This window comes from Hydractinia symbiolongicarpus, chromosome 9 (genome assembly GCF_029227915.1).
Source record: "Hydractinia symbiolongicarpus strain clone_291-10 chromosome 9, HSymV2.1, whole genome shotgun sequence".
NCBI lineage: Eukaryota > Metazoa > Cnidaria > Hydrozoa > Anthoathecata > Hydractiniidae > Hydractinia > Hydractinia symbiolongicarpus.
The window spans coordinates 15,953,332-15,972,714 of record NC_079883.1 but is presented as its reverse complement, the minus strand read 5'-3'; the positions used below and the strand labels follow the sequence as shown (position 1 = coordinate 15,972,714).

At 38.1% G+C, this 19,383-nt stretch overlaps 3 protein-coding genes across 3 annotated transcripts in view; 1 reads left to right on the top strand and 2 right to left on the bottom strand.

Moving 5' to 3' along the window:
* Window positions 1-16,718, bottom strand: part of LOC130657482 (cation channel sperm-associated protein 1-like) — a 127,101-nt gene extending 110,383 nt beyond the window's left edge. The window contains exon 1 of the mRNA XM_057460467.1: window positions 16,637-16,718. The gene's annotated coding sequence lies outside the window, so the exon portion shown is untranslated. The remainder of the gene's footprint in view (window positions 1-16,636) is intronic.
* LOC130657795 (uncharacterized) lies at window positions 7,731-14,319 on the bottom strand. Its single transcript, XM_057460793.1, has 4 exons — window positions 9,850-14,319; window positions 9,052-9,750; window positions 8,855-8,902; window positions 7,731-7,757 (listed from the first exon to the last, which is right to left on the bottom strand). Exons 1-4 carry the CDS (start codon window positions 14,317-14,319, stop codon window positions 7,731-7,733), a joined length of 5,244 nt encoding a protein of 1,747 aa, XP_057316776.1.
* Window positions 16,719-16,837: 119 nt separating the features above from the next.
* Window positions 16,838-17,750, top strand: LOC130657793 (uncharacterized). Its single transcript, XM_057460792.1, has 3 exons — window positions 16,838-17,081; window positions 17,194-17,267; window positions 17,529-17,750. Exons 1-3 carry the CDS (start codon window positions 16,838-16,840, stop codon window positions 17,748-17,750), a joined length of 540 nt encoding a protein of 179 aa, XP_057316775.1.
* Window positions 17,751-19,383: the final 1,633 nt, after the last annotated feature.

Below are 19,383 nucleotides of genomic sequence, written 5' to 3'. Positions count from 1 at the left end.
ACACTTCAAAGAAACAAATATCCAAATTACATGTACAGGAGAACGACATCTCGGAGCAGTTATTGACAGTGAGACTTTTCGAAAAGAGTACGTTGAAGACATTGTCGCGAAATGGGTGAAAGAAATCACACTAATTTCAGAAATAGCTGTTATCGAACCACAAGCAGCTTACACATGCTATGTTAGTGGATATCAACATCGCTTCACATACTATTTACGGACCATCCCAGAAATATCATCATTACTGCGACCAGTGGAAAGTGTAATAAGACACCAACTGTTGCCGGCTATTACTGGTGGTCATATTGTAAACGATGTAGAGAGGGAGCTAATGTCCTTGCCACCACGTCTCGGGGGTCTAGGAATAAAAATCCTTGAGAATGTTTCTGACACAGTATACGAGAATTCTCGGAAAATGACGACGGAGCTCGTAAATATTCTTCTCAGACAAAATGAAAATGCGAACGAGATCAGCAAAACGAAAAGCCAAATAAAGTCTGAGAGAAATAAAAGCCATCAAAACATTCTGCAAGGACTATTGTCACAAATGGATGAAAGTGCTAAGAGGCAGAACGAAGCAAATCAGGAAATAGGTGCGTCAAAATGGTTGACGACTCTGCCAATAAAAGAGAGTGGTTACTACCTCACAAAGGAGCAGTTTTTCGACGCATTGAGAATTCGATATAACTGGGAATTACCCAGGTTACCATTTGAATGTGCATGTGGCTCAAAGTTTGATCTTGCTCATGCGTTATCCTGCAAAAAGGGTGGGTTTGTCACACAACGTCATAACGAAGTTCGTGATATAACTGCTCAGCTTTTGAAAGAAGTGTGTAAAGACGTACGAATTGAACCGATGCTTGCTCCACTACAAAACGAACGCTTTGAACAGAAAAGTGCGATCACATCCAATGAAGCTCGATTAGATGTTAGCGCACTTGGTTTCTGGATTCCTGGCCAACGGGTATTCTGCGATGTCAGGGTCTTTGACCTTAACGCCCAGAGGTATAGGAACACAGAAATCAAACGTTGCTATGAAAGAAATGAGCAAGAAAAGAAAAGGTTATACAACGAAAGGGTTTTGCAGGTTGAAAATGGTTCTTTTACACCTTTGGTGTTTTCTACACACGGTGGGTTAGGAAGAGAATGCAAGAGATTCTATCAACGTCTTGCTGAGTTGATAGCAGATAAACGTGGTATACCAACGTCTATCGCTACGACGTTTGTCAGAACGAAAGTTTGCTTTTCGTTACTCCAATCGACATTGCTATGCCTGCGTGGATCAAGATCATTGCGGCGGGATGTTAACATATCTGATGTCGACATGTCTTTGACCAACACACTATCGGAAATAAGGGAATTCCGATAGCCGAAATAGTATTATATATATATCATATATTTTGAGCGGCGGTCTCTCGCTATAGAAATAGACCAAAACAAAATTATATAAAATAACGTATGTTTGAATTTTCAAGGTATCAAGCCGACTATGTAATTTTATAATTTCTAAATATAGTATTACTCCGTATAGAAACCACACTACGTACGTCACACTTGTACGAAGATGGAAAATTTTATTACGATTATTGCTATGCAAAAAATTATGCAACGAATAATTGTTTAGAAGTGAATATCTAAACATTAATAAATACATTCATGAGAATATCTTAAATATTCTCTAGATGTTAATTGACCACCATCTAATGGTTGTAAGTAATCACGTGCAGTCTTGATTTTTTTATTGTGGCGCCGTAGATTAGTGGTTATAGCTCTCGTACTCTGTGCGGGAGACCGGGGTTCGATTCCTCTTGACGGCGATTCAACATGGGCGAGTGAATGTTACCATAGCCCCTTGTTAACCCAAGCCATGTGAGGGAAATTGGGAAGATGGCACACTGTGTGGGCCGTTGGATGTTGCCGGGAGTTGTCTAGTAGAGCGCGGGCCCTAATTGGGTCTGCGTAGCTCAAAATGAGCATTAAATACTCTAGGACTCTCCATCTACGCCATGGCCCCTCCTGGAAATAATAGACAGGGTATATCCCTCGATATTTGTGAGGCTAGCCATGTAAAATATGCACATCTTTCTATCTATCTTTATAATCGATACCAGCCTCGTACACAACTTAAAATATATATAGTGTACGAAGTTCGGCAAACGTCACTAACTAATCACATAAATTATCTTGTGAAAAAATAGTAAAATGGCAACACAGCCAGCAAACAGTGTCTGACTATGAAAGGTAGGAAATTTTACTGCGTGTACCATCAGTACATTATCCAATTATCTGGCTGTCAATACCGTAAACGCTTAAAAAAACAGGAAATAGTATTTTTTGTGGGTACGAGGCACTAATAGCCATATTTTGTCATAAAAAATAGACCCATACATTTAGTGATTCACCTTCCTCAGCAAAAGTTCTTTAAAAACCAGAAAAAAGAGAAATAACTCTGTCTGTTTTTATTAAATTCTTCGCGGGTCTAACCACGCTGTTTCAGAGTTTACAACGTTTTTACATTAACGCATGCGCCGTAAAATAAACCAATCAAAATACAACGTATTGTCTAACATAATAAAAGAAACTATACAGAAAAGCTATTATACAGAAAAGCTATTTTCTTCATCCTCCCCCCGTAATTGACAGAAATCAATTACTATACTTGTCCTTAAAACGACGAAAGTTCTGCCCCTCTATCGCAGCCCGCCGGCGTACTCTACTTTCTACGCGGTGTTCATCGCACGCACCACCTGAACTACCTGAACTCTGTTCGTCGATGACCATAGGATAAAGTTGATTATCTTCCGCCTCAGTTGCCTTCACCTCTTCTTCTATCACTTCGAACGGTATTAACTTTTGAACAGGTCGATGCACATAAGTTGACCGGCCTGATGTCGAATTCACTTTTAATTTTGCACCTCGAGTTCGACCGTCCTTTCCAACAATTAATTTTTCTATCTTTCCGATTTTCCATTGCGAGCGTGGTGTGGGTGTGTCGTCCTTGATGAGTACAATATCATTCAGCCTCAACTCTGCGTCTGCTGTCTTCTTCCTTTCGTAAAGGTGTCGTTGCCTCAGTTCGTTCAAATAAGTTATACTAAAGCGTTTCCAAAAATGTTCTAAGACTGTTCTTAAACGAAGGACTCTTCGAGTGCATTCGGTCACATCTAATACAGTAATCGGTTGATTATTAGTTGTAGCATGGTTCAATGATCTCCCAAAGATAAGATGATTAGGGGTGATCATAGCTCCAACGTCTTCATCACTCGCATAACAGAGTGGTCTTGAATTGATTACACTCTCGACTTCACATAAAACAGTTTGTAACTCTTCAAACGTTAGAAACGACTTTCTTAGTATTTTCTTAAGAGATGTTTTTACGGAACGAACAAGACGTTCATAAAATCCACCCCACTATGGGGAGGCTGGTAGAATGAAGCGTTGACCAATTCTCATTTTTAACATATAAGCTTTAACCTCGGACGACTTAAATGTTTTGAAATTGTCACTTACAATTTCATTTGGTTTTCCTCTTCTTGAAACGAATCGCTTAAAGCCTCGGATGAACGCAGGTGATTTCATGTCAGGCGTGAGTTCAAGGTGGATTGCGCGACTACTAGCACAAGTAAAAAGTAAAATGTATACCTTTGAGCAGGAATGTCCGTGAATCCTTACAAATAGAGGACCGGCGTAATCAAGCCCTGTCGTAGCAAAAGCTTGCGTCAGATGATCCACTCGGAAAACAGGAAGATCCGGACTTTCTGGTGAGGTCATCGTTCGTCCTTGAAATCGCCGACATATTACGCATCGTCGTAAAACATTTCTCACTGTCTTCCTGCCACGCAAAATCCAAAATCTTTCTCTAATCTTCGCCAACGTTGATTCCACTCCAAAATGCAATACCTCTTCGTGGGCATTTCGAACGATTAACATTGTCACATGACTTCCTTCTCGAAGTAAAAGCGGGTGCTTTTGATCGTCTGTTAACTTTGATTCACCAAAACGACTTTTCAGTCTAAAAAATCCTTCAGTATCCTGGTAAACATTTAAATTCGACTTTGTTTTATTAAAATTCGAATTTTTGGTCATAGCTTGCTGTTCGGCACGTACAATATGGTCCAAAGATTTGGTTACTTCATCGACATTCAGGTTTTCATCGTTGTTTGATTCTTCATTTTTACGTATCTTTGCTATCAAATTGTTCTTAAAGCGAATAACGTAGGCTACGACGTGAATTAATTTGTTTAATGATCCATATCGAGAGAAATCAACGATTTCGTTCAAGTCAACCGCATTCTGTTCAGTAACAGTCAGTACGTTTTGTATGTCAGTCGAAGCTTTTAGCTCCTTTTCCACTTCAGTTTTTGAAAAGTCAGTTGTTACGTCATAATGAATGTTGTCGTTTAAAAGAAAAGAAGGACCGTTAAACCAAATACCATTAAAAAGACTCACAAAATCATCGATAGATCTTGTTGGTGGAGGCTAGATGGATACCACCTGAAATAACTTCATCCCAATCCGATTTATCCACGCACAAGGACTGAAAAAAAGTTTTAATTTGAGCTGTAATAGGAGAAATAATTCCAAGTGGATCGTACATAGAAGCAGATAAACTTAAAACATTCCTCTTTGTGAAAGAACATGCCTTAGATTTTCTGATAAATTCGTTAAAATCAAACAGAAAACAATCAGTGTGTTTATCCCATGTTAATCCTAAAACCTTATGACTATAGTCTTTATTTATTCCATTAACTTGGCTTTTAGCAAAAGTCATGTCATCTCCAATAGTCTTATCACACCCCTTTCGCCTATCAAAAAAAACTTGTAGTTCATTATTATTAGTAAACCATTTCCTTAATTCAAATCCAGCCTTACTCATCACATCCACGGCAACTTCTTGAAATTTTTTCCCTTCTTCAACAGAATTACAACCGGTTGTCGTGTCATCTACATACAAATCTTCACCCAATTTTTTCACAATCTCGAAATACATATCTAAGAATTTATTTAAATGCTGACGAATTGTTCCATTTAAAAGAAAAGGGCTGCTTGTTAAACCAAAAACAACTCTGAGGAAACGATAAATTACCACTTTGTTCTCCTCAAACCATAAGAATCGCAAAAAATCACGGTGAGGTTGATCAATACTAATATTTAAAAAGGCTTGCCTGATATCGGCAATAATTGCAATCTTGTTCAACCGAAACCTAAAAAGTACATCAAAGATCTTACATAATAAGTTTGGACCTGAGTATAAACAATCGTTAAGAGAAGGACCGTTTGCCTTACTGGATGCATCAAATACAACCCTAATCTTAGTGGTTTGCTTATCTTCCCTCACAACTGCCCTGTGTGGGAGATAATGGACATTACCACTTTCTCTGATTAATTCATTGCGACCTACTTTTTCAATTATACCTTCCTGGACGTATTGCTTAAAAATGTTATCATAGTCATCATAAATTCCTAGAGCATGCAGTTTCTTGGCCGTGGATCTAAGTCTTCTTTCGCTTACAAAATAATTATCAGGTAATGGATCGTGATCAGGCTTGAAAGGTAACCTTGTCACATAGCGTGATCCATCATGATAAATATGATTTTCAAAATCATTAATTACAGAAATTTCTTGACCCCCTACAGATTCAACCTGCCAAAATTTCTTTAACTCATTTCTTAGTAACTCATTTTTCTTCTCAACTTCCACTTTCATAACATGCTGTGTTTGCAAACAGTGCTGTTTCTGCTCCTCGGACTCGTATTTTCCACTTAAGACCCAACCCAACGTAGTTTCCAATGCTACAGGTCCCCCCGAACCCTTTTTCATTTTCCCAGTAAAAAAACTATAATAGAAATCTAGCCCAATCAATAAGTTTACATTCAAATCCCGACAATTCACGTTTCTATCAGCCAACTCTAAACCTTCCACATGAGGGTAACTTGCTTTTACAAACTCAAGGTATTGGTGGGTCAACGGACTACAAACATTTGGAACACAGTATGCTTCAACAAAACAAAATCCATGACAGTTCTTATGTTTAATCTTAACCTGGTAAACTTGGAGATCCTGAACCCTGGAATCGTCACTTCCGAAAGTCTTAACAATAACCTTTTCCTTTCTTAACGGTTTTAATTTTAAAGTCTTACATAAGTCCTGAGATAGGTAGCTTCTCTGACTGCCACTATCGAATAGAATCCGCGTGTGCTTTTTTGCATTGCCTGATGTATCAGATACATCAGCAGAAGCAGTTTGCATTAAAACACCACTGTATGATGATACAAAATTGTTGTGATGAGCACCTGCTTGCGAACCATCAGAAGAACAAATGGAAATGTGATGTCTGTGTTTGCATTTTCGACAAGAATAGTTGCTAGGACAGTTTTTTCCTAAGTGTCCAGTTGCTAGGCATACAAAGCAACGACCTTGCTTACGTAACAATTCCTTTCTTGTAACAACCTCTGTCACAGACCTACATCGACTTGCCAAATGATCATTTCCATTACAGTATAAACAACTTTTGGACTTATTTAACAAGAAGTTTTGCCTATACTTTTCTTTTAATAGAGGAATCAACAAACTTCCATATGCAGAAATGTCCAACTTTAATGCACTCAAATTCCTAGTACAGTTTTCAATTCCGTTATAAAGTTTCCGTAAAGACACAATGTCAGATTTATTAGTTACCTTGTTCAGACGAATTAGACAATCCATGTGTGCTGATATCAGCACCTGTGGATTGCCATAACGTTCGGTTAAAATTTTAATGGCCTCTTTATAGTTTGTTGAACTTAAACTTAATCCAGATATTGTCTCAGAAGCTTGACCTTCGACATATCTCTTCAGATAATTAAATCGATCAATATCAGAAATCTCTTCGTTGTCATGAATCGACGCGCTAAACTGATCCCAAAATCCTTGCCAGCATAGGGGGTCTCCTTTAAAAATTGGCAGTTCAAATTTTGGTAAACGACAACGAGAGGACACACTTCTTACAGAATCTGGGCCGTGATGGTCAACCTCAGATGGAGGGGACAACGATAAAGATTGTAACTTTAACGTGACCGCTGCAAGAAGTTCATGTGTGGGATCAGTATATTCCATACTTTCTAGAACGTCCTGTTCAACTTCCTCTGGTTTCAACAGAGCTAAAACTTCATCATTCAACATGTTTAGCTGCTCAATCTTGTTAACAAGGTTATTCTGTAAACCTAGTAACTTTACATGAGTAGCATTTTCATCACTAAGCTGCTTTTCTATTCTTTTAGTAACCGAGGAAGTTTGGATGCGGATAGCCTTTCTTTGATTAATTTTCTTTTGTAGATCAGACATCTTCAGAAGCTTTAAAATAGAAGTATACCCAAACACTTACAAAGTATCCTGTGCCTAACAGGAGCCAAAATCTATCTCGATCTAATTCTTATCCACAAAGAGGGTAAACAGCAGTCTGTACCCAACAGGAGTAAACTTTTTCTTATGCACAAAACAGAAAAATGGCATGTAAAGAAACACGCGTTTAGAAACTAAAATAAAACAACCTTCAAAATAAATAAGTCTAAACAACAACTCCACGTATCAAAACAAACCAAGAAAAAACATGAATTCGTACTCTTCTATAGCCCCAAACCATAAGCATCATTGCGGCGGGATGTTAACATATCTGATGTCGACATGTCTTTGACCAACACACTATCGGAAATAAGGGAATTCCGATAGCCGAAATAGTATTATATATATATCATATATTTTGAGCGGCGGTCTCTCGCTATAGAAATAGACCAAAACAAAATTATATAAAATAACGTATGTTTGAATTTTCAAGGTATCAAGCCGACTATGTAATTTTATAATTTCTAAATATAGTATTACTCCGTATAGAAACCACACTACGTACGTCACACTTGTACGAAGATGGAAAATTTTATTACGATTATTGCTATGCAAAAAATTATGCAACGAATAATTGTTTAGAAGTGAATATCTAAACATTAATAAATACATTCATGAGAATATCTTAAATATTCTCTAGATGTTAATTGACCACCATCTAATGGTTGTAAGTAATCACGTGCAGTCTTGATTTTTTTATTGTGGCGCCGTAGATTAGTGGTTATAGCTCTCGTACTCTGTGCGGGAGACCGGGGTTCGATTCCTCTTGACGGCGATTCAACATGGGCGAGTGAATGTTACCATAGCCCCTTGTTAACCCAAGCCATGTGAGGGAAATTGGGAAGATGGCACACTGTGTGGGCCGTTGGATGTTGCCGGGAGTTGTCTAGTAGAGCGCGGGCCCTAATTGGGTCTGCGTAGCTCAAAATGAGCATTAAATACTCTAGGACTCTCCATCTACGCCATGGCCCCTCCTGGAAATAATAGACAGGGTATATCCCTCGATATTTGTGAGGCTAGCCATGTAAAATATGCACATCTTTCTATCTATCTTTATAATCGATACCAGCCTCGTACACAACTTAAAATATATATAGTGTACGAAGTTCGGCAAACGTCACTAACTAATCACATAAATTATCTTGTGAAAAAATAGTAAAATGGCAACACAGCCAGCAAACAGTGTCTGACTATGAAAGGTAGGAAATTTTACTGCGTGTACCATCAGTACATTATCCAATTATCTGGCTGTCAATACCGTAAACGCTTAAAAAAACAGGAAATAGTATTTTTTGTGGGTACGAGGCACTAATAGCCATATTTTGTCATAAAAAATAGACCCATACATTTAGTGATTCACCTTCCTCAGCAAAAGTTCTTTAAAAACCAGAAAAAAGAGAAATAACTCTGTCTGTTTTTATTAAATTCTTCGCGGGTCTAACCACGCTGTTTCAGAGTTTACAACGTTTTTACATTAACGCATGCGCCGTAAAATAAACCAATCAAAATACAACGTATTGTCTAACATAATAAAAGAAACTATACAGAAAAGCTATTATACAGAAAAGCTATTTTCTTCATCCTCCCCCCGTAATTGACAGAAATCAATTACTATACTTGTCCTTAAAACGACGAAAGTTCTGCCCCTCTATCGCAGCCCGCCGGCGTACTCTACTTTCTACGCGGTGTTCATCGCACGCACCACCTGAACTACCTGAACTCTGTTCGTCGATGACCATAGGATAAAGTTGATTATCTTCCGCCTCAGTTGCCTTCACCTCTTCTTCTATCACTTCGAACGGTATTAACTTTTGAACAGGTCGATGCACATAAGTTGACCGGCCTGATGTCGAATTCACTTTTAATTTTGCACCTCGAGTTCGACCGTCCTTTCCAACAATTAATTTTTCTATCTTTCCGATTTTCCATTGCGAGCGTGGTGTGGGTGTGTCGTCCTTGATGAGTACAATATCATTCAGCCTCAACTCTGCGTCTGCTGTCTTCTTCCTTTCGTAAAGGTGTCGTTGCCTCAGTTCGTTCAAATAAGTTATACTAAAGCGTTTCCAAAAATGTTCTAAGACTGTTCTTAAACGAAGGACTCTTCGAGTGCATTCGGTCACATCTAATACAGTAATCGGTTGATTATTAGTTGTAGCATGGTTCAATGATCTCCCAAAGATAAGATGATTAGGGGTGATCATAGCTCCAACGTCTTCATCACTCGCATAACAGAGTGGTCTTGAATTGATTACACTCTCGACTTCACATAAAACAGTTTGTAACTCTTCAAACGTTAGAAACGACTTTCTTAGTATTTTCTTAAGAGATGTTTTTACGGAACGAACAAGACGTTCATAAAATCCACCCCACTATGGGGAGGCTGGTAGAATGAAGCGTTGACCAATTCTCATTTTTAACATATAAGCTTTAACCTCGGACGACTTAAATGTTTTGAAATTGTCACTTACAATTTCATTTGGTTTTCCTCTTCTTGAAACGAATCGCTTAAAGCCTCGGATGAACGCAGGTGATTTCATGTCAGGCGTGAGTTCAAGGTGGATTGCGCGACTACTAGCACAAGTAAAAAGTAAAATGTATACCTTTGAGCAGGAATGTCCGTGAATCCTTACAAATAGAGGACCGGCGTAATCAAGCCCTGTCGTAGCAAAAGCTTGCGTCAGATGATCCACTCGGAAAACAGGAAGATCCGGACTTTCTGGTGAGGTCATCGTTCGTCCTTGAAATCGCCGACATATTACGCATCGTCGTAAAACATTTCTCACTGTCTTCCTGCCACGCAAAATCCAAAATCTTTCTCTAATCTTCGCCAACGTTGATTCCACTCCAAAATGCAATACCTCTTCGTGGGCATTTCGAACGATTAACATTGTCACATGACTTCCTTCTCGAAGTAAAAGCGGGTGCTTTTGATCGTCTGTTAACTTTGATTCACCAAAACGACTTTTCAGTCTAAAAAATCCTTCAGTATCCTGGTAAACATTTAAATTCGACTTTGTTTTATTAAAATTCGAATTTTTGGTCATAGCTTGCTGTTCGGCACGTACAATATGGTCCAAAGATTTGGTTACTTCATCGACATTCAGGTTTTCATCGTTGTTTGATTCTTCATTTTTACGTATCTTTGCTATCAAATTGTTCTTAAAGCGAATAACGTAGGCTACGACGTGAATTAATTTGTTTAATGATCCATATCGAGAGAAATCAACGATTTCGTTCAAGTCAACCGCATTCTGTTCAGTAACAGTCAGTACGTTTTGTATGTCAGTCGAAGCTTTTAGCTCCTTTTCCACTTCAGTTTTTGAAAAGTCAGTTGTTACGTCATAATGAATGTTGTCGTTTAAAAGAAAAGAAGGACCGTTAAACCAAATACCATTAAAAAGACTCACAAAATCATCGATAGATCTTGTTGGTGGATCAGCAGGATTCTCTACGCCAGCTACGTGAAACCACATGTCAGGTGAAACAATTTTCCTTATTTTCACCACCCTATTCTCAATCCAGGACTTCCAAGTTCTCTCTTTACCCCTGATCCAACAAAGAGCTACTTGTGAGTCTGTCCAGCCAACAATGCGATCTATTTTTATCCTTCCAGCAATAGCCCTCGTGACATCCTCAATCAAAGTAGAAAGCAATAAACATCCTAATAGTTCAAGCCTAGGGATAGAAAGAGTTTTCAGTGGTGAAACCCTGGTCTTCGACGTCCAAAAAAATACTTTGATCCCAACCTTGGTAACAATCCTCACATAGACAAGAGCACAGTATAAACTAAGAGAACTATCACAAAACCCATGCAACTCTGCAGATACAACTTCGGTCCAATCAACGAAGGAAAACCTTGGTACGCGGACTACGCTCAAAAACTCAATTTTTTCTAACAGAGCGATCCATCTAGCCTCAATACCACCTGAAATAACTTCATCCCAATCCGATTTATCCACGCACAAGGACTGAAAAAAAGTTTTAATTTGAGCTGTAATAGGAGAAATAATTCCAAGTGGATCGTACATAGAAGCAGATAAACTTAAAACATTCCTCTTTGTGAAAGAACATGCCTTAGATTTTCTGATAAATTCGTTAAAATCAAACAGAAAACAATCAGTGTGTTTATCCCATGTTAATCCTAAAACCTTATGACTATAGTCTTTATTTATTCCATTAACTTGGCTTTTAGCAAAAGTCATGTCATCTCCAATAGTCTTATCACACCCCTTTCGCCTATCAAAAAAAACTTGTAGTTCATTATTATTAGTAAACCATTTCCTTAATTCAAATCCAGCCTTACTCATCACATCCACGGCAACTTCTTGAAATTTTTTCCCTTCTTCAACAGAATTACAACCGGTTGTCGTGTCATCTACATACAAATCTTCACCCAATTTTTTCACAATCTCGAAATACATATCTAAGAATTTATTTAAATGCTGACGAATTGTTCCATTTAAAAGAAAAGGGCTGCTTGTTAAACCAAAAACAACTCTGAGGAAACGATAAATTACCACTTTGTTCTCCTCAAACCATAAGAATCGCAAAAAATCACGGTGAGGTTGATCAATACTAATATTTAAAAAGGCTTGCCTGATATCGGCAATAATTGCAATCTTGTTCAACCGAAACCTAAAAAGTACATCAAAGATCTTACATAATAAGTTTGGACCTGAGTATAAACAATCGTTAAGAGAAGGACCGTTTGCCTTACTGGATGCATCAAATACAACCCTAATCTTAGTGGTTTGCTTATCTTCCCTCACAACTGCCCTGTGTGGGAGATAATGGACATTACCACTTTCTCTGATTAATTCATTGCGACCTACTTTTTCAATTATACCTTCCTGGACGTATTGCTTAAAAATGTTATCATAGTCATCATAAATTCCTAGAGCATGCAGTTTCTTGGCCGTGGATCTAAGTCTTCTTTCGCTTACAAAATAATTATCAGGTAATGGATCGTGATCAGGCTTGAAAGGTAACCTTGTCACATAGCGTGATCCATCATGATAAATATGATTTTCAAAATCATTAATTACAGAAATTTCTTGACCCCCTACAGATTCAACCTGCCAAAATTTCTTTAACTCATTTCTTAGTAACTCATTTTTCTTCTCAACTTCCACTTTCATAACATGCTGTGTTTGCAAACAGTGCTGTTTCTGCTCCTCGGACTCGTATTTTCCACTTAAGACCCAACCCAACGTAGTTTCCAATGCTACAGGTCCCCCCGAACCCTTTTTCATTTTCCCAGTAAAAAAACTATAATAGAAATCTAGCCCAATCAATAAGTTTACATTCAAATCCCGACAATTCACGTTTCTATCAGCCAACTCTAAACCTTCCACATGAGGGTAACTTGCTTTTACAAACTCAAGGTATTGGTGGGTCAACGGACTACAAACATTTGGAACACAGTATGCTTCAACAAAACAAAATCCATGACAGTTCTTATGTTTAATCTTAACCTGGTAAACTTGGAGATCCTGAACCCTGGAATCGTCACTTCCGAAAGTCTTAACAATAACCTTTTCCTTTCTTAACGGTTTTAATTTTAAAGTCTTACATAAGTCCTGAGATAGGTAGCTTCTCTGACTGCCACTATCGAATAGAATCCGCGTGTGCTTTTTTGCATTGCCTGATGTATCAGATACATCAGCAGAAGCAGTTTGCATTAAAACACCACTGTATGATGATACAAAATTGTTGTGATGAGCACCTGCTTGCGAACCATCAGAAGAACAAATGGAAATGTGATGTCTGTGTTTGCATTTTCGACAAGAATAGTTGCTAGGACAGTTTTTTCCTAAGTGTCCAGTTGCTAGGCATACAAAGCAACGACCTTGCTTACGTAACAATTCCTTTCTTGTAACAACCTCTGTCACAGACCTACATCGACTTGCCAAATGATCATTTCCATTACAGTATAAACAACTTTTGGACTTATTTAACAAGAAGTTTTGCCTATGCAAGCAACTTGATGTAAAAAACTCATCATTTCTTTTCATTTTTCCCTCTGCACTTGGCTTTACGACAGGTTTACAATTTTCGTAAGCAGTCAGTTCATCGTTAAAAAAGATCATAAGGCGTTCAAGCGTCCAAATATCGCTTCCAAATTTCCTAGCAATTATCATATTTAGATCATCCGGTAACTTTTCTTTTAATAGAGGAATCAACAAACTTCCATATGCAGAAATGTCCAACTTTAATGCACTCAAATTCCTAGTACAGTTTTCAATTCCGTTATAAAGTTTCCGTAAAGACACAATGTCAGATTTATTAGTTACCTTGTTCAGACGAATTAGACAATCCATGTGTGCTGATATCAGCACCTGTGGATTGCCATAACGTTCGGTTAAAATTTTAATGGCCTCTTTATAGTTTGTTGAACTTAAACTTAATCCAGATATTGTCTCAGAAGCTTGACCTTCGACATATCTCTTCAGATAATTAAATCGATCAATATCAGAAATCTCTTCGTTGTCATGAATCGACGCGCTAAACTGATCCCAAAATCCTTGCCAGCATAGGGGGTCTCCTTTAAAAATTGGCAGTTCAAATTTTGGTAAACGACAACGAGAGGACACACTTCTTACAGAATCTGGGCCGTGATGGTCAACCTCAGATGGAGGGGACAACGATAAAGATTGTAACTTTAACGTGACCGCTGCAAGAAGTTCATGTGTGGGATCAGTATATTCCATACTTTCTAGAACGTCCTGTTCAACTTCCTCTGGTTTCAACAGAGCTAAAACTTCATCATTCAACATGTTTAGCTGCTCAATCTTGTTAACAAGGTTATTCTGTAAACCTAGTAACTTTACATGAGTAGCATTTTCATCACTAAGCTGCTTTTCTATTCTTTTAGTAACCGAGGAAGTTTGGATGCGGATAGCCTTTCTTTGATTAATTTTCTTTTGTAGATCAGACATCTTCAGAAGCTTTAAAATAGAAGTATACCCAAACACTTACAAAGTATCCTGTGCCTAACAGGAGCCAAAATCTATCTCGATCTAATTCTTATCCACAAAGAGGGTAAACAGCAGTCTGTACCCAACAGGAGTAAACTTTTTCTTATGCACAAAACAGAAAAATGGCATGTAAAGAAACACGCGTTTAGAAACTAAAATAAAACAACCTTCAAAATAAATAAGTCTAAACAACAACTCCACGTATCAAAACAAACCAAGAAAAAACATGAATTCGTACTCTTCTATAGCCCCAAACCATAAGCTGTAAAACCAAAAACTATACTTATGTCTAAACCACGTGCTGGCACACAAGAAACAAAAAAAAGAAACTTCAATCAAATCCGTAAATATCTTTGCAATCAAGCAAAAATATCGATTTCGTAACGTCAAAGATGGCTGTCTAAAAACGTTCTTAAATGTCAATTAAATTATTAAGCAGTTCAAAAAAAAAAAGGTCAGTCAAGTCAAGTAGCGAATGAGCTTACTGAACTATTTTCGTTTCATACGTGTCTTTCGTTCAAATTTCGTTGATCCAATCTTGATCAATGTCTTTGCTCAACAGCAATAGCATCCAATTTTCTTTAATTATATAAATCAATCTTTGTGTCCCTCATCGGGCGCCATTTAAAAACCAGAAAAAAAGAGAAATAACTCTGTCTGTTTTTATTAAATTCTTCGCGGGTCTAACCACGCTGTTTCAGAGTTTACAACGTTTTTACATTAACGCATGCGCCGTAAAATAAACCAATCAAAATACAACGTATTGTCTAACATAATAAAAGAAACTATACAGAAAAGCTATTATACAGAAAAGCTATTTTCTTCAAGTTCATTAAACTAATGTCTAGCTACCCTTACGAAGTGGAGATGCAGAAAAAAATCCACAAAATGGGACTTGCTATCACTAAGTGGGTTTCTCTTTTTTGCTAGCAAGGTGGTGAAATGCTGTAGAATTTTTCTGGATGTATAATTAATTGATTAGTAAAATTGACTAGTAAAAACACGGCATGAAGCAACGAAAGATATTGAGTGGTGGTTGGAATTCTTACCATCTTAGAACAGAATTGTCGTGTTTCATACACATACTGTTTACTATTATAATAAGGCTGATTTGTATAATACAGATGCATAAGGATTAGGCCTAGGAGGGTATTGTGACAGTCAATGGTTTTCATTACCCATTTATTTTAAAATAATTATATCATCAGTTTTTGCAAGTTTTTTTGCTTGTTCTATGCACAGATAATGAGGCTATTGTTCACAAACTGGGATCTGTAAGTGTAAGGGTATCATTGTATTGATATGGAAATTGTTCTTTTTCACTGCCCAGAAAAATATCAAACTTTTGTTATGTCCCGAGTATACTACGTTGCGGCAGCAGTTCCCATATTGCAAGCAAATGCAAGGCCACCAGAGGAAAAACCTGCAACAAATGCGGAATTGTTGGTCATTTTGCAAAAGTTTGCCAATCCAAAGCTACCGTCAGATACGTCAAGACTGACCAGAGGCCTGTGGCTGTGAGATATGTAACTGCATCAGAGTCATTCTCCAGCTCAGATGATGAATACTCCTTTGTTATCCAGAAACGTGATCAGAAACCATTAATACCTATCACAATAGGCCAGATTATTGTGAAATTTTTGATTGACAGTGGCAGTACTGTAACCATAGTTAGTGAATCACAACTGAAAGCCATACAACTACCACCTCAACTTAGACCATATACAAAGAAGGTGTTCTGCTATAATTCTCCTGAGCCATTAGATGTGACAGGCTGTTTCGACATCACCCTCAAGTCCCGACAATACTCCACCCGTACCACTATGTTAGTGATGGAAACCCAACACGTTCCTATCCTAATCCGTGAAGCCGCAATCGCCCTAAACCTACTGAGAATCGGCCCGCCGAAAGAAGAACCCCACGAGAAAATCAATTCTATCGCCGACGCAAGTGGTGAACGTCAGACACGTCTGCAAGGCCTCATTGACAAATTCTCCGACAGATTCGAAGGACTAGGCAATTGAAAGACGCAAAAGTCAAGATACAAATTGATGAAACCGTGACACCTGCTGCGCAACCACCTCGCAGGTTACCAATCCTTTTACAGCAGGAAGTTGATGAAGAGATCAAGAGATTGTTGCAACTGGGTGTCCTTGAAAAAGTGGCCACACCACCAGCATTGGTCAGTCCACTTAAAGGGATCCCGAGGTGCTGACACAAGTTGAGCTAATTTACCTCAGAACATATGAAGAAATTACAAAAAGATAGTCGTTCTTACCAAATCGATATGGTATATAAGATATGCCCATGTTTACTTCATGAAAATGTGAACCTCCGCCACCATCTTGTTGTGAATTTATTTTCAGAAGGTTGAAGAGTAGCGTCCAGTCTTTTTTACTCACAACACTTTTGTGACGCGCCGGTTAAGTAACAAAATCCCGCGCGAAATACAAATATACTTACACAAAAGTTTAATAATATGTCTGCAAATCCTTACCAATTCGAACCACAAAAGAAAGTTATAAATAATCACGACGATGATAGCAATGGCAGTTGGGAAGATATACCTGAAGAGGTTGGAGAGCAAGAGCCTCAAAATAATCGACTACATGTTGAACCATCCGAATGGTGTAAATGTTTATTTTGTTGTACTATGCCAGTGAATCGTGAATGTTTGTGCTGCATTGAAATCGACGAAATAAAGTTGAGATATATTTCTGGTGGTAAGTTTCAACTTTAGTGGGCATATTTTCTTGTTTTTGACGTGAAAATATATAATGCGCACACAATGTATTTTTTTTTTTTTTTTGGCAAACTTTCTTCTATTTTGTTCAGATTCGACATGTGTTACTCAACACGAAGGGTTCAATGCTATCTGTCTGAGCCTGCATGTGTTATGGACTGCAATGGTCAGTCTCCATGACAGGGAAGGAGCATGGATACCTAATAAAGATAACGTTCCAAATCGGTAAACAACTTTTTTATTATTTTAAAAACATATGCTAAAGTATACTCAACAAAATGTAACGTGTAAAATTGTACTCATGATATATGTCGAACAAAAATTATACTCAACATACTATAATATACTCAAAGTCACATACTATAATATACTCAAAGTTATATACAGGTAACAAAATTCACAACTTCATTCCCAATTTCTTTTATAGCACATATCGATACGCTGCATATCGCCAATTTTCCTGGTTCGTCTATACGAAACTTGGAAGATACGTTCGAAGAATCATCCCGCCTGTGTTGTATCAAAGATAAGAGAAACGTTTCCTGAAGCGAATGGGATCTACGTAAATTTTGATGGAGACGACGAGGGTGCTGATGGGCTATCTGAAGTAATCGAGGCATGGGAATACATGGCAAATGATGAAGAATGAAGAGCGAACTCTAGCAATAATATAAGGCAGCCACTGAACAGTGGTTAAATATGAATATAAATTTTTACAACCTGGAACCCAAGCCTCCACATTTTTTAAGGCGTCCTTTCCTTTCAAAACAACAACATCTATTTTTTAAACCGAGCCATTTTTTTCTTCTTTTCAATAATGTCATCCCTACTTTCTCTTTCTTTCGGTGCCATGACTGGTTTTCTTGATTTATGTTTTTCACCTTTAGCAGCTCGCTTATATGCTCCCATCATCATGACCTTCAAATAATCATACCGCTTTTTTTCATACACACTATTTAGAAATGAGCGGGAAAGTTATAAAAGTGAGCATATTTTGCAGAATAAGTGTCGTGGTTGCACGAAAGTTTCTAAATGAGCTATAACATGCTCTCAATGAAGACATATTTTTATATTAAGCTTAAAAACGCAGTGGAACCGTACAAGTTGTTTACTGTCTGGATACAGTAATTTCAAGCTACGTATATGTGACGTCATAATAGAACGCAACAAAGCCGTATGGTGTTTTGAGCTATGTCACTAAGTTCTTATCTATTTCGAAAACAGTTGGAGAAGGAGCAATGGCGGACACAGCCGAAGCGAAGGAAGCGAGCGAAGGACAAACTTTTGAAGAACAGTATTAGGTAATCTTACAAATTCAAGTAAAATAAACAACGAATTTATGAATTAAATGGTCCATATTTTCAAATAAAATAAACTTGTGTCGGCACCTTGGGATCCCTTTAAAGTTGTCCGAAAGCCTTCTGGTGACTTACGCCTGTGTGTTGATATGTGCAAGGCGAATACAGCAATCATCAGGAATCCGTACCAGATCCCCGCCCTTGAAGAATTTCTGCATGAATTCCACAACTGCAAGATATTCTGCCATCTAGACCTCAACCAAGGATACCACCAAGTTACATTAGATGAGGAATGCAGAGATCTCACTGCTTTTGCTGCTAGAGATGGCATAATATTACGCTATACACGACTCATCTATGGAATCAGTGCCACAACCGAAATCTACCAGCGCAAGATCGAGCGGGTGCTACAAGGAATGCACAGAGTGCGTAATGTGTCTGACGACATTATCATAGGTGCTGAAGATAAAGGCGAAATGTTCAACAGGCTCGAGGAAGTATTCAAGCGCCTCAGAGAACATAATCTCACCATCAACTTAAAGAAATGTAAGTTCTTCAGGAACGAACTCACGTATATGGGGCATGTCATATCTGCAAGTGGCTTGTCCCCCGACCTAGTCAAAGTAGAGACTATAAACTCCTTAAAGCAGCCAACAAATCCAAAGGAAGTACGCTCATTCCTTGGAATGGTCACATACTGTGCTAGTTTCATACCAAATCTAGCTACAATTACAGAACCCCTTCGAGTATTGACCAAGAAAGATACCAAATGGAAATGGAAACCAGAGCATAAAATAGCATTCAACACCCTCATGTGTCTACTCATATCCACCGACACACTAGCACATTTCAATCCACACGCAGAAACCCACGCCATAGCTGATGCATCACCAACGGGATTTGGCGCACTGATATCTCAAAGGCAACCAGATGGAACATTGAGGCCGGTTAGTTACGCGAGTCGCTCAATTACACCAGTGGAGA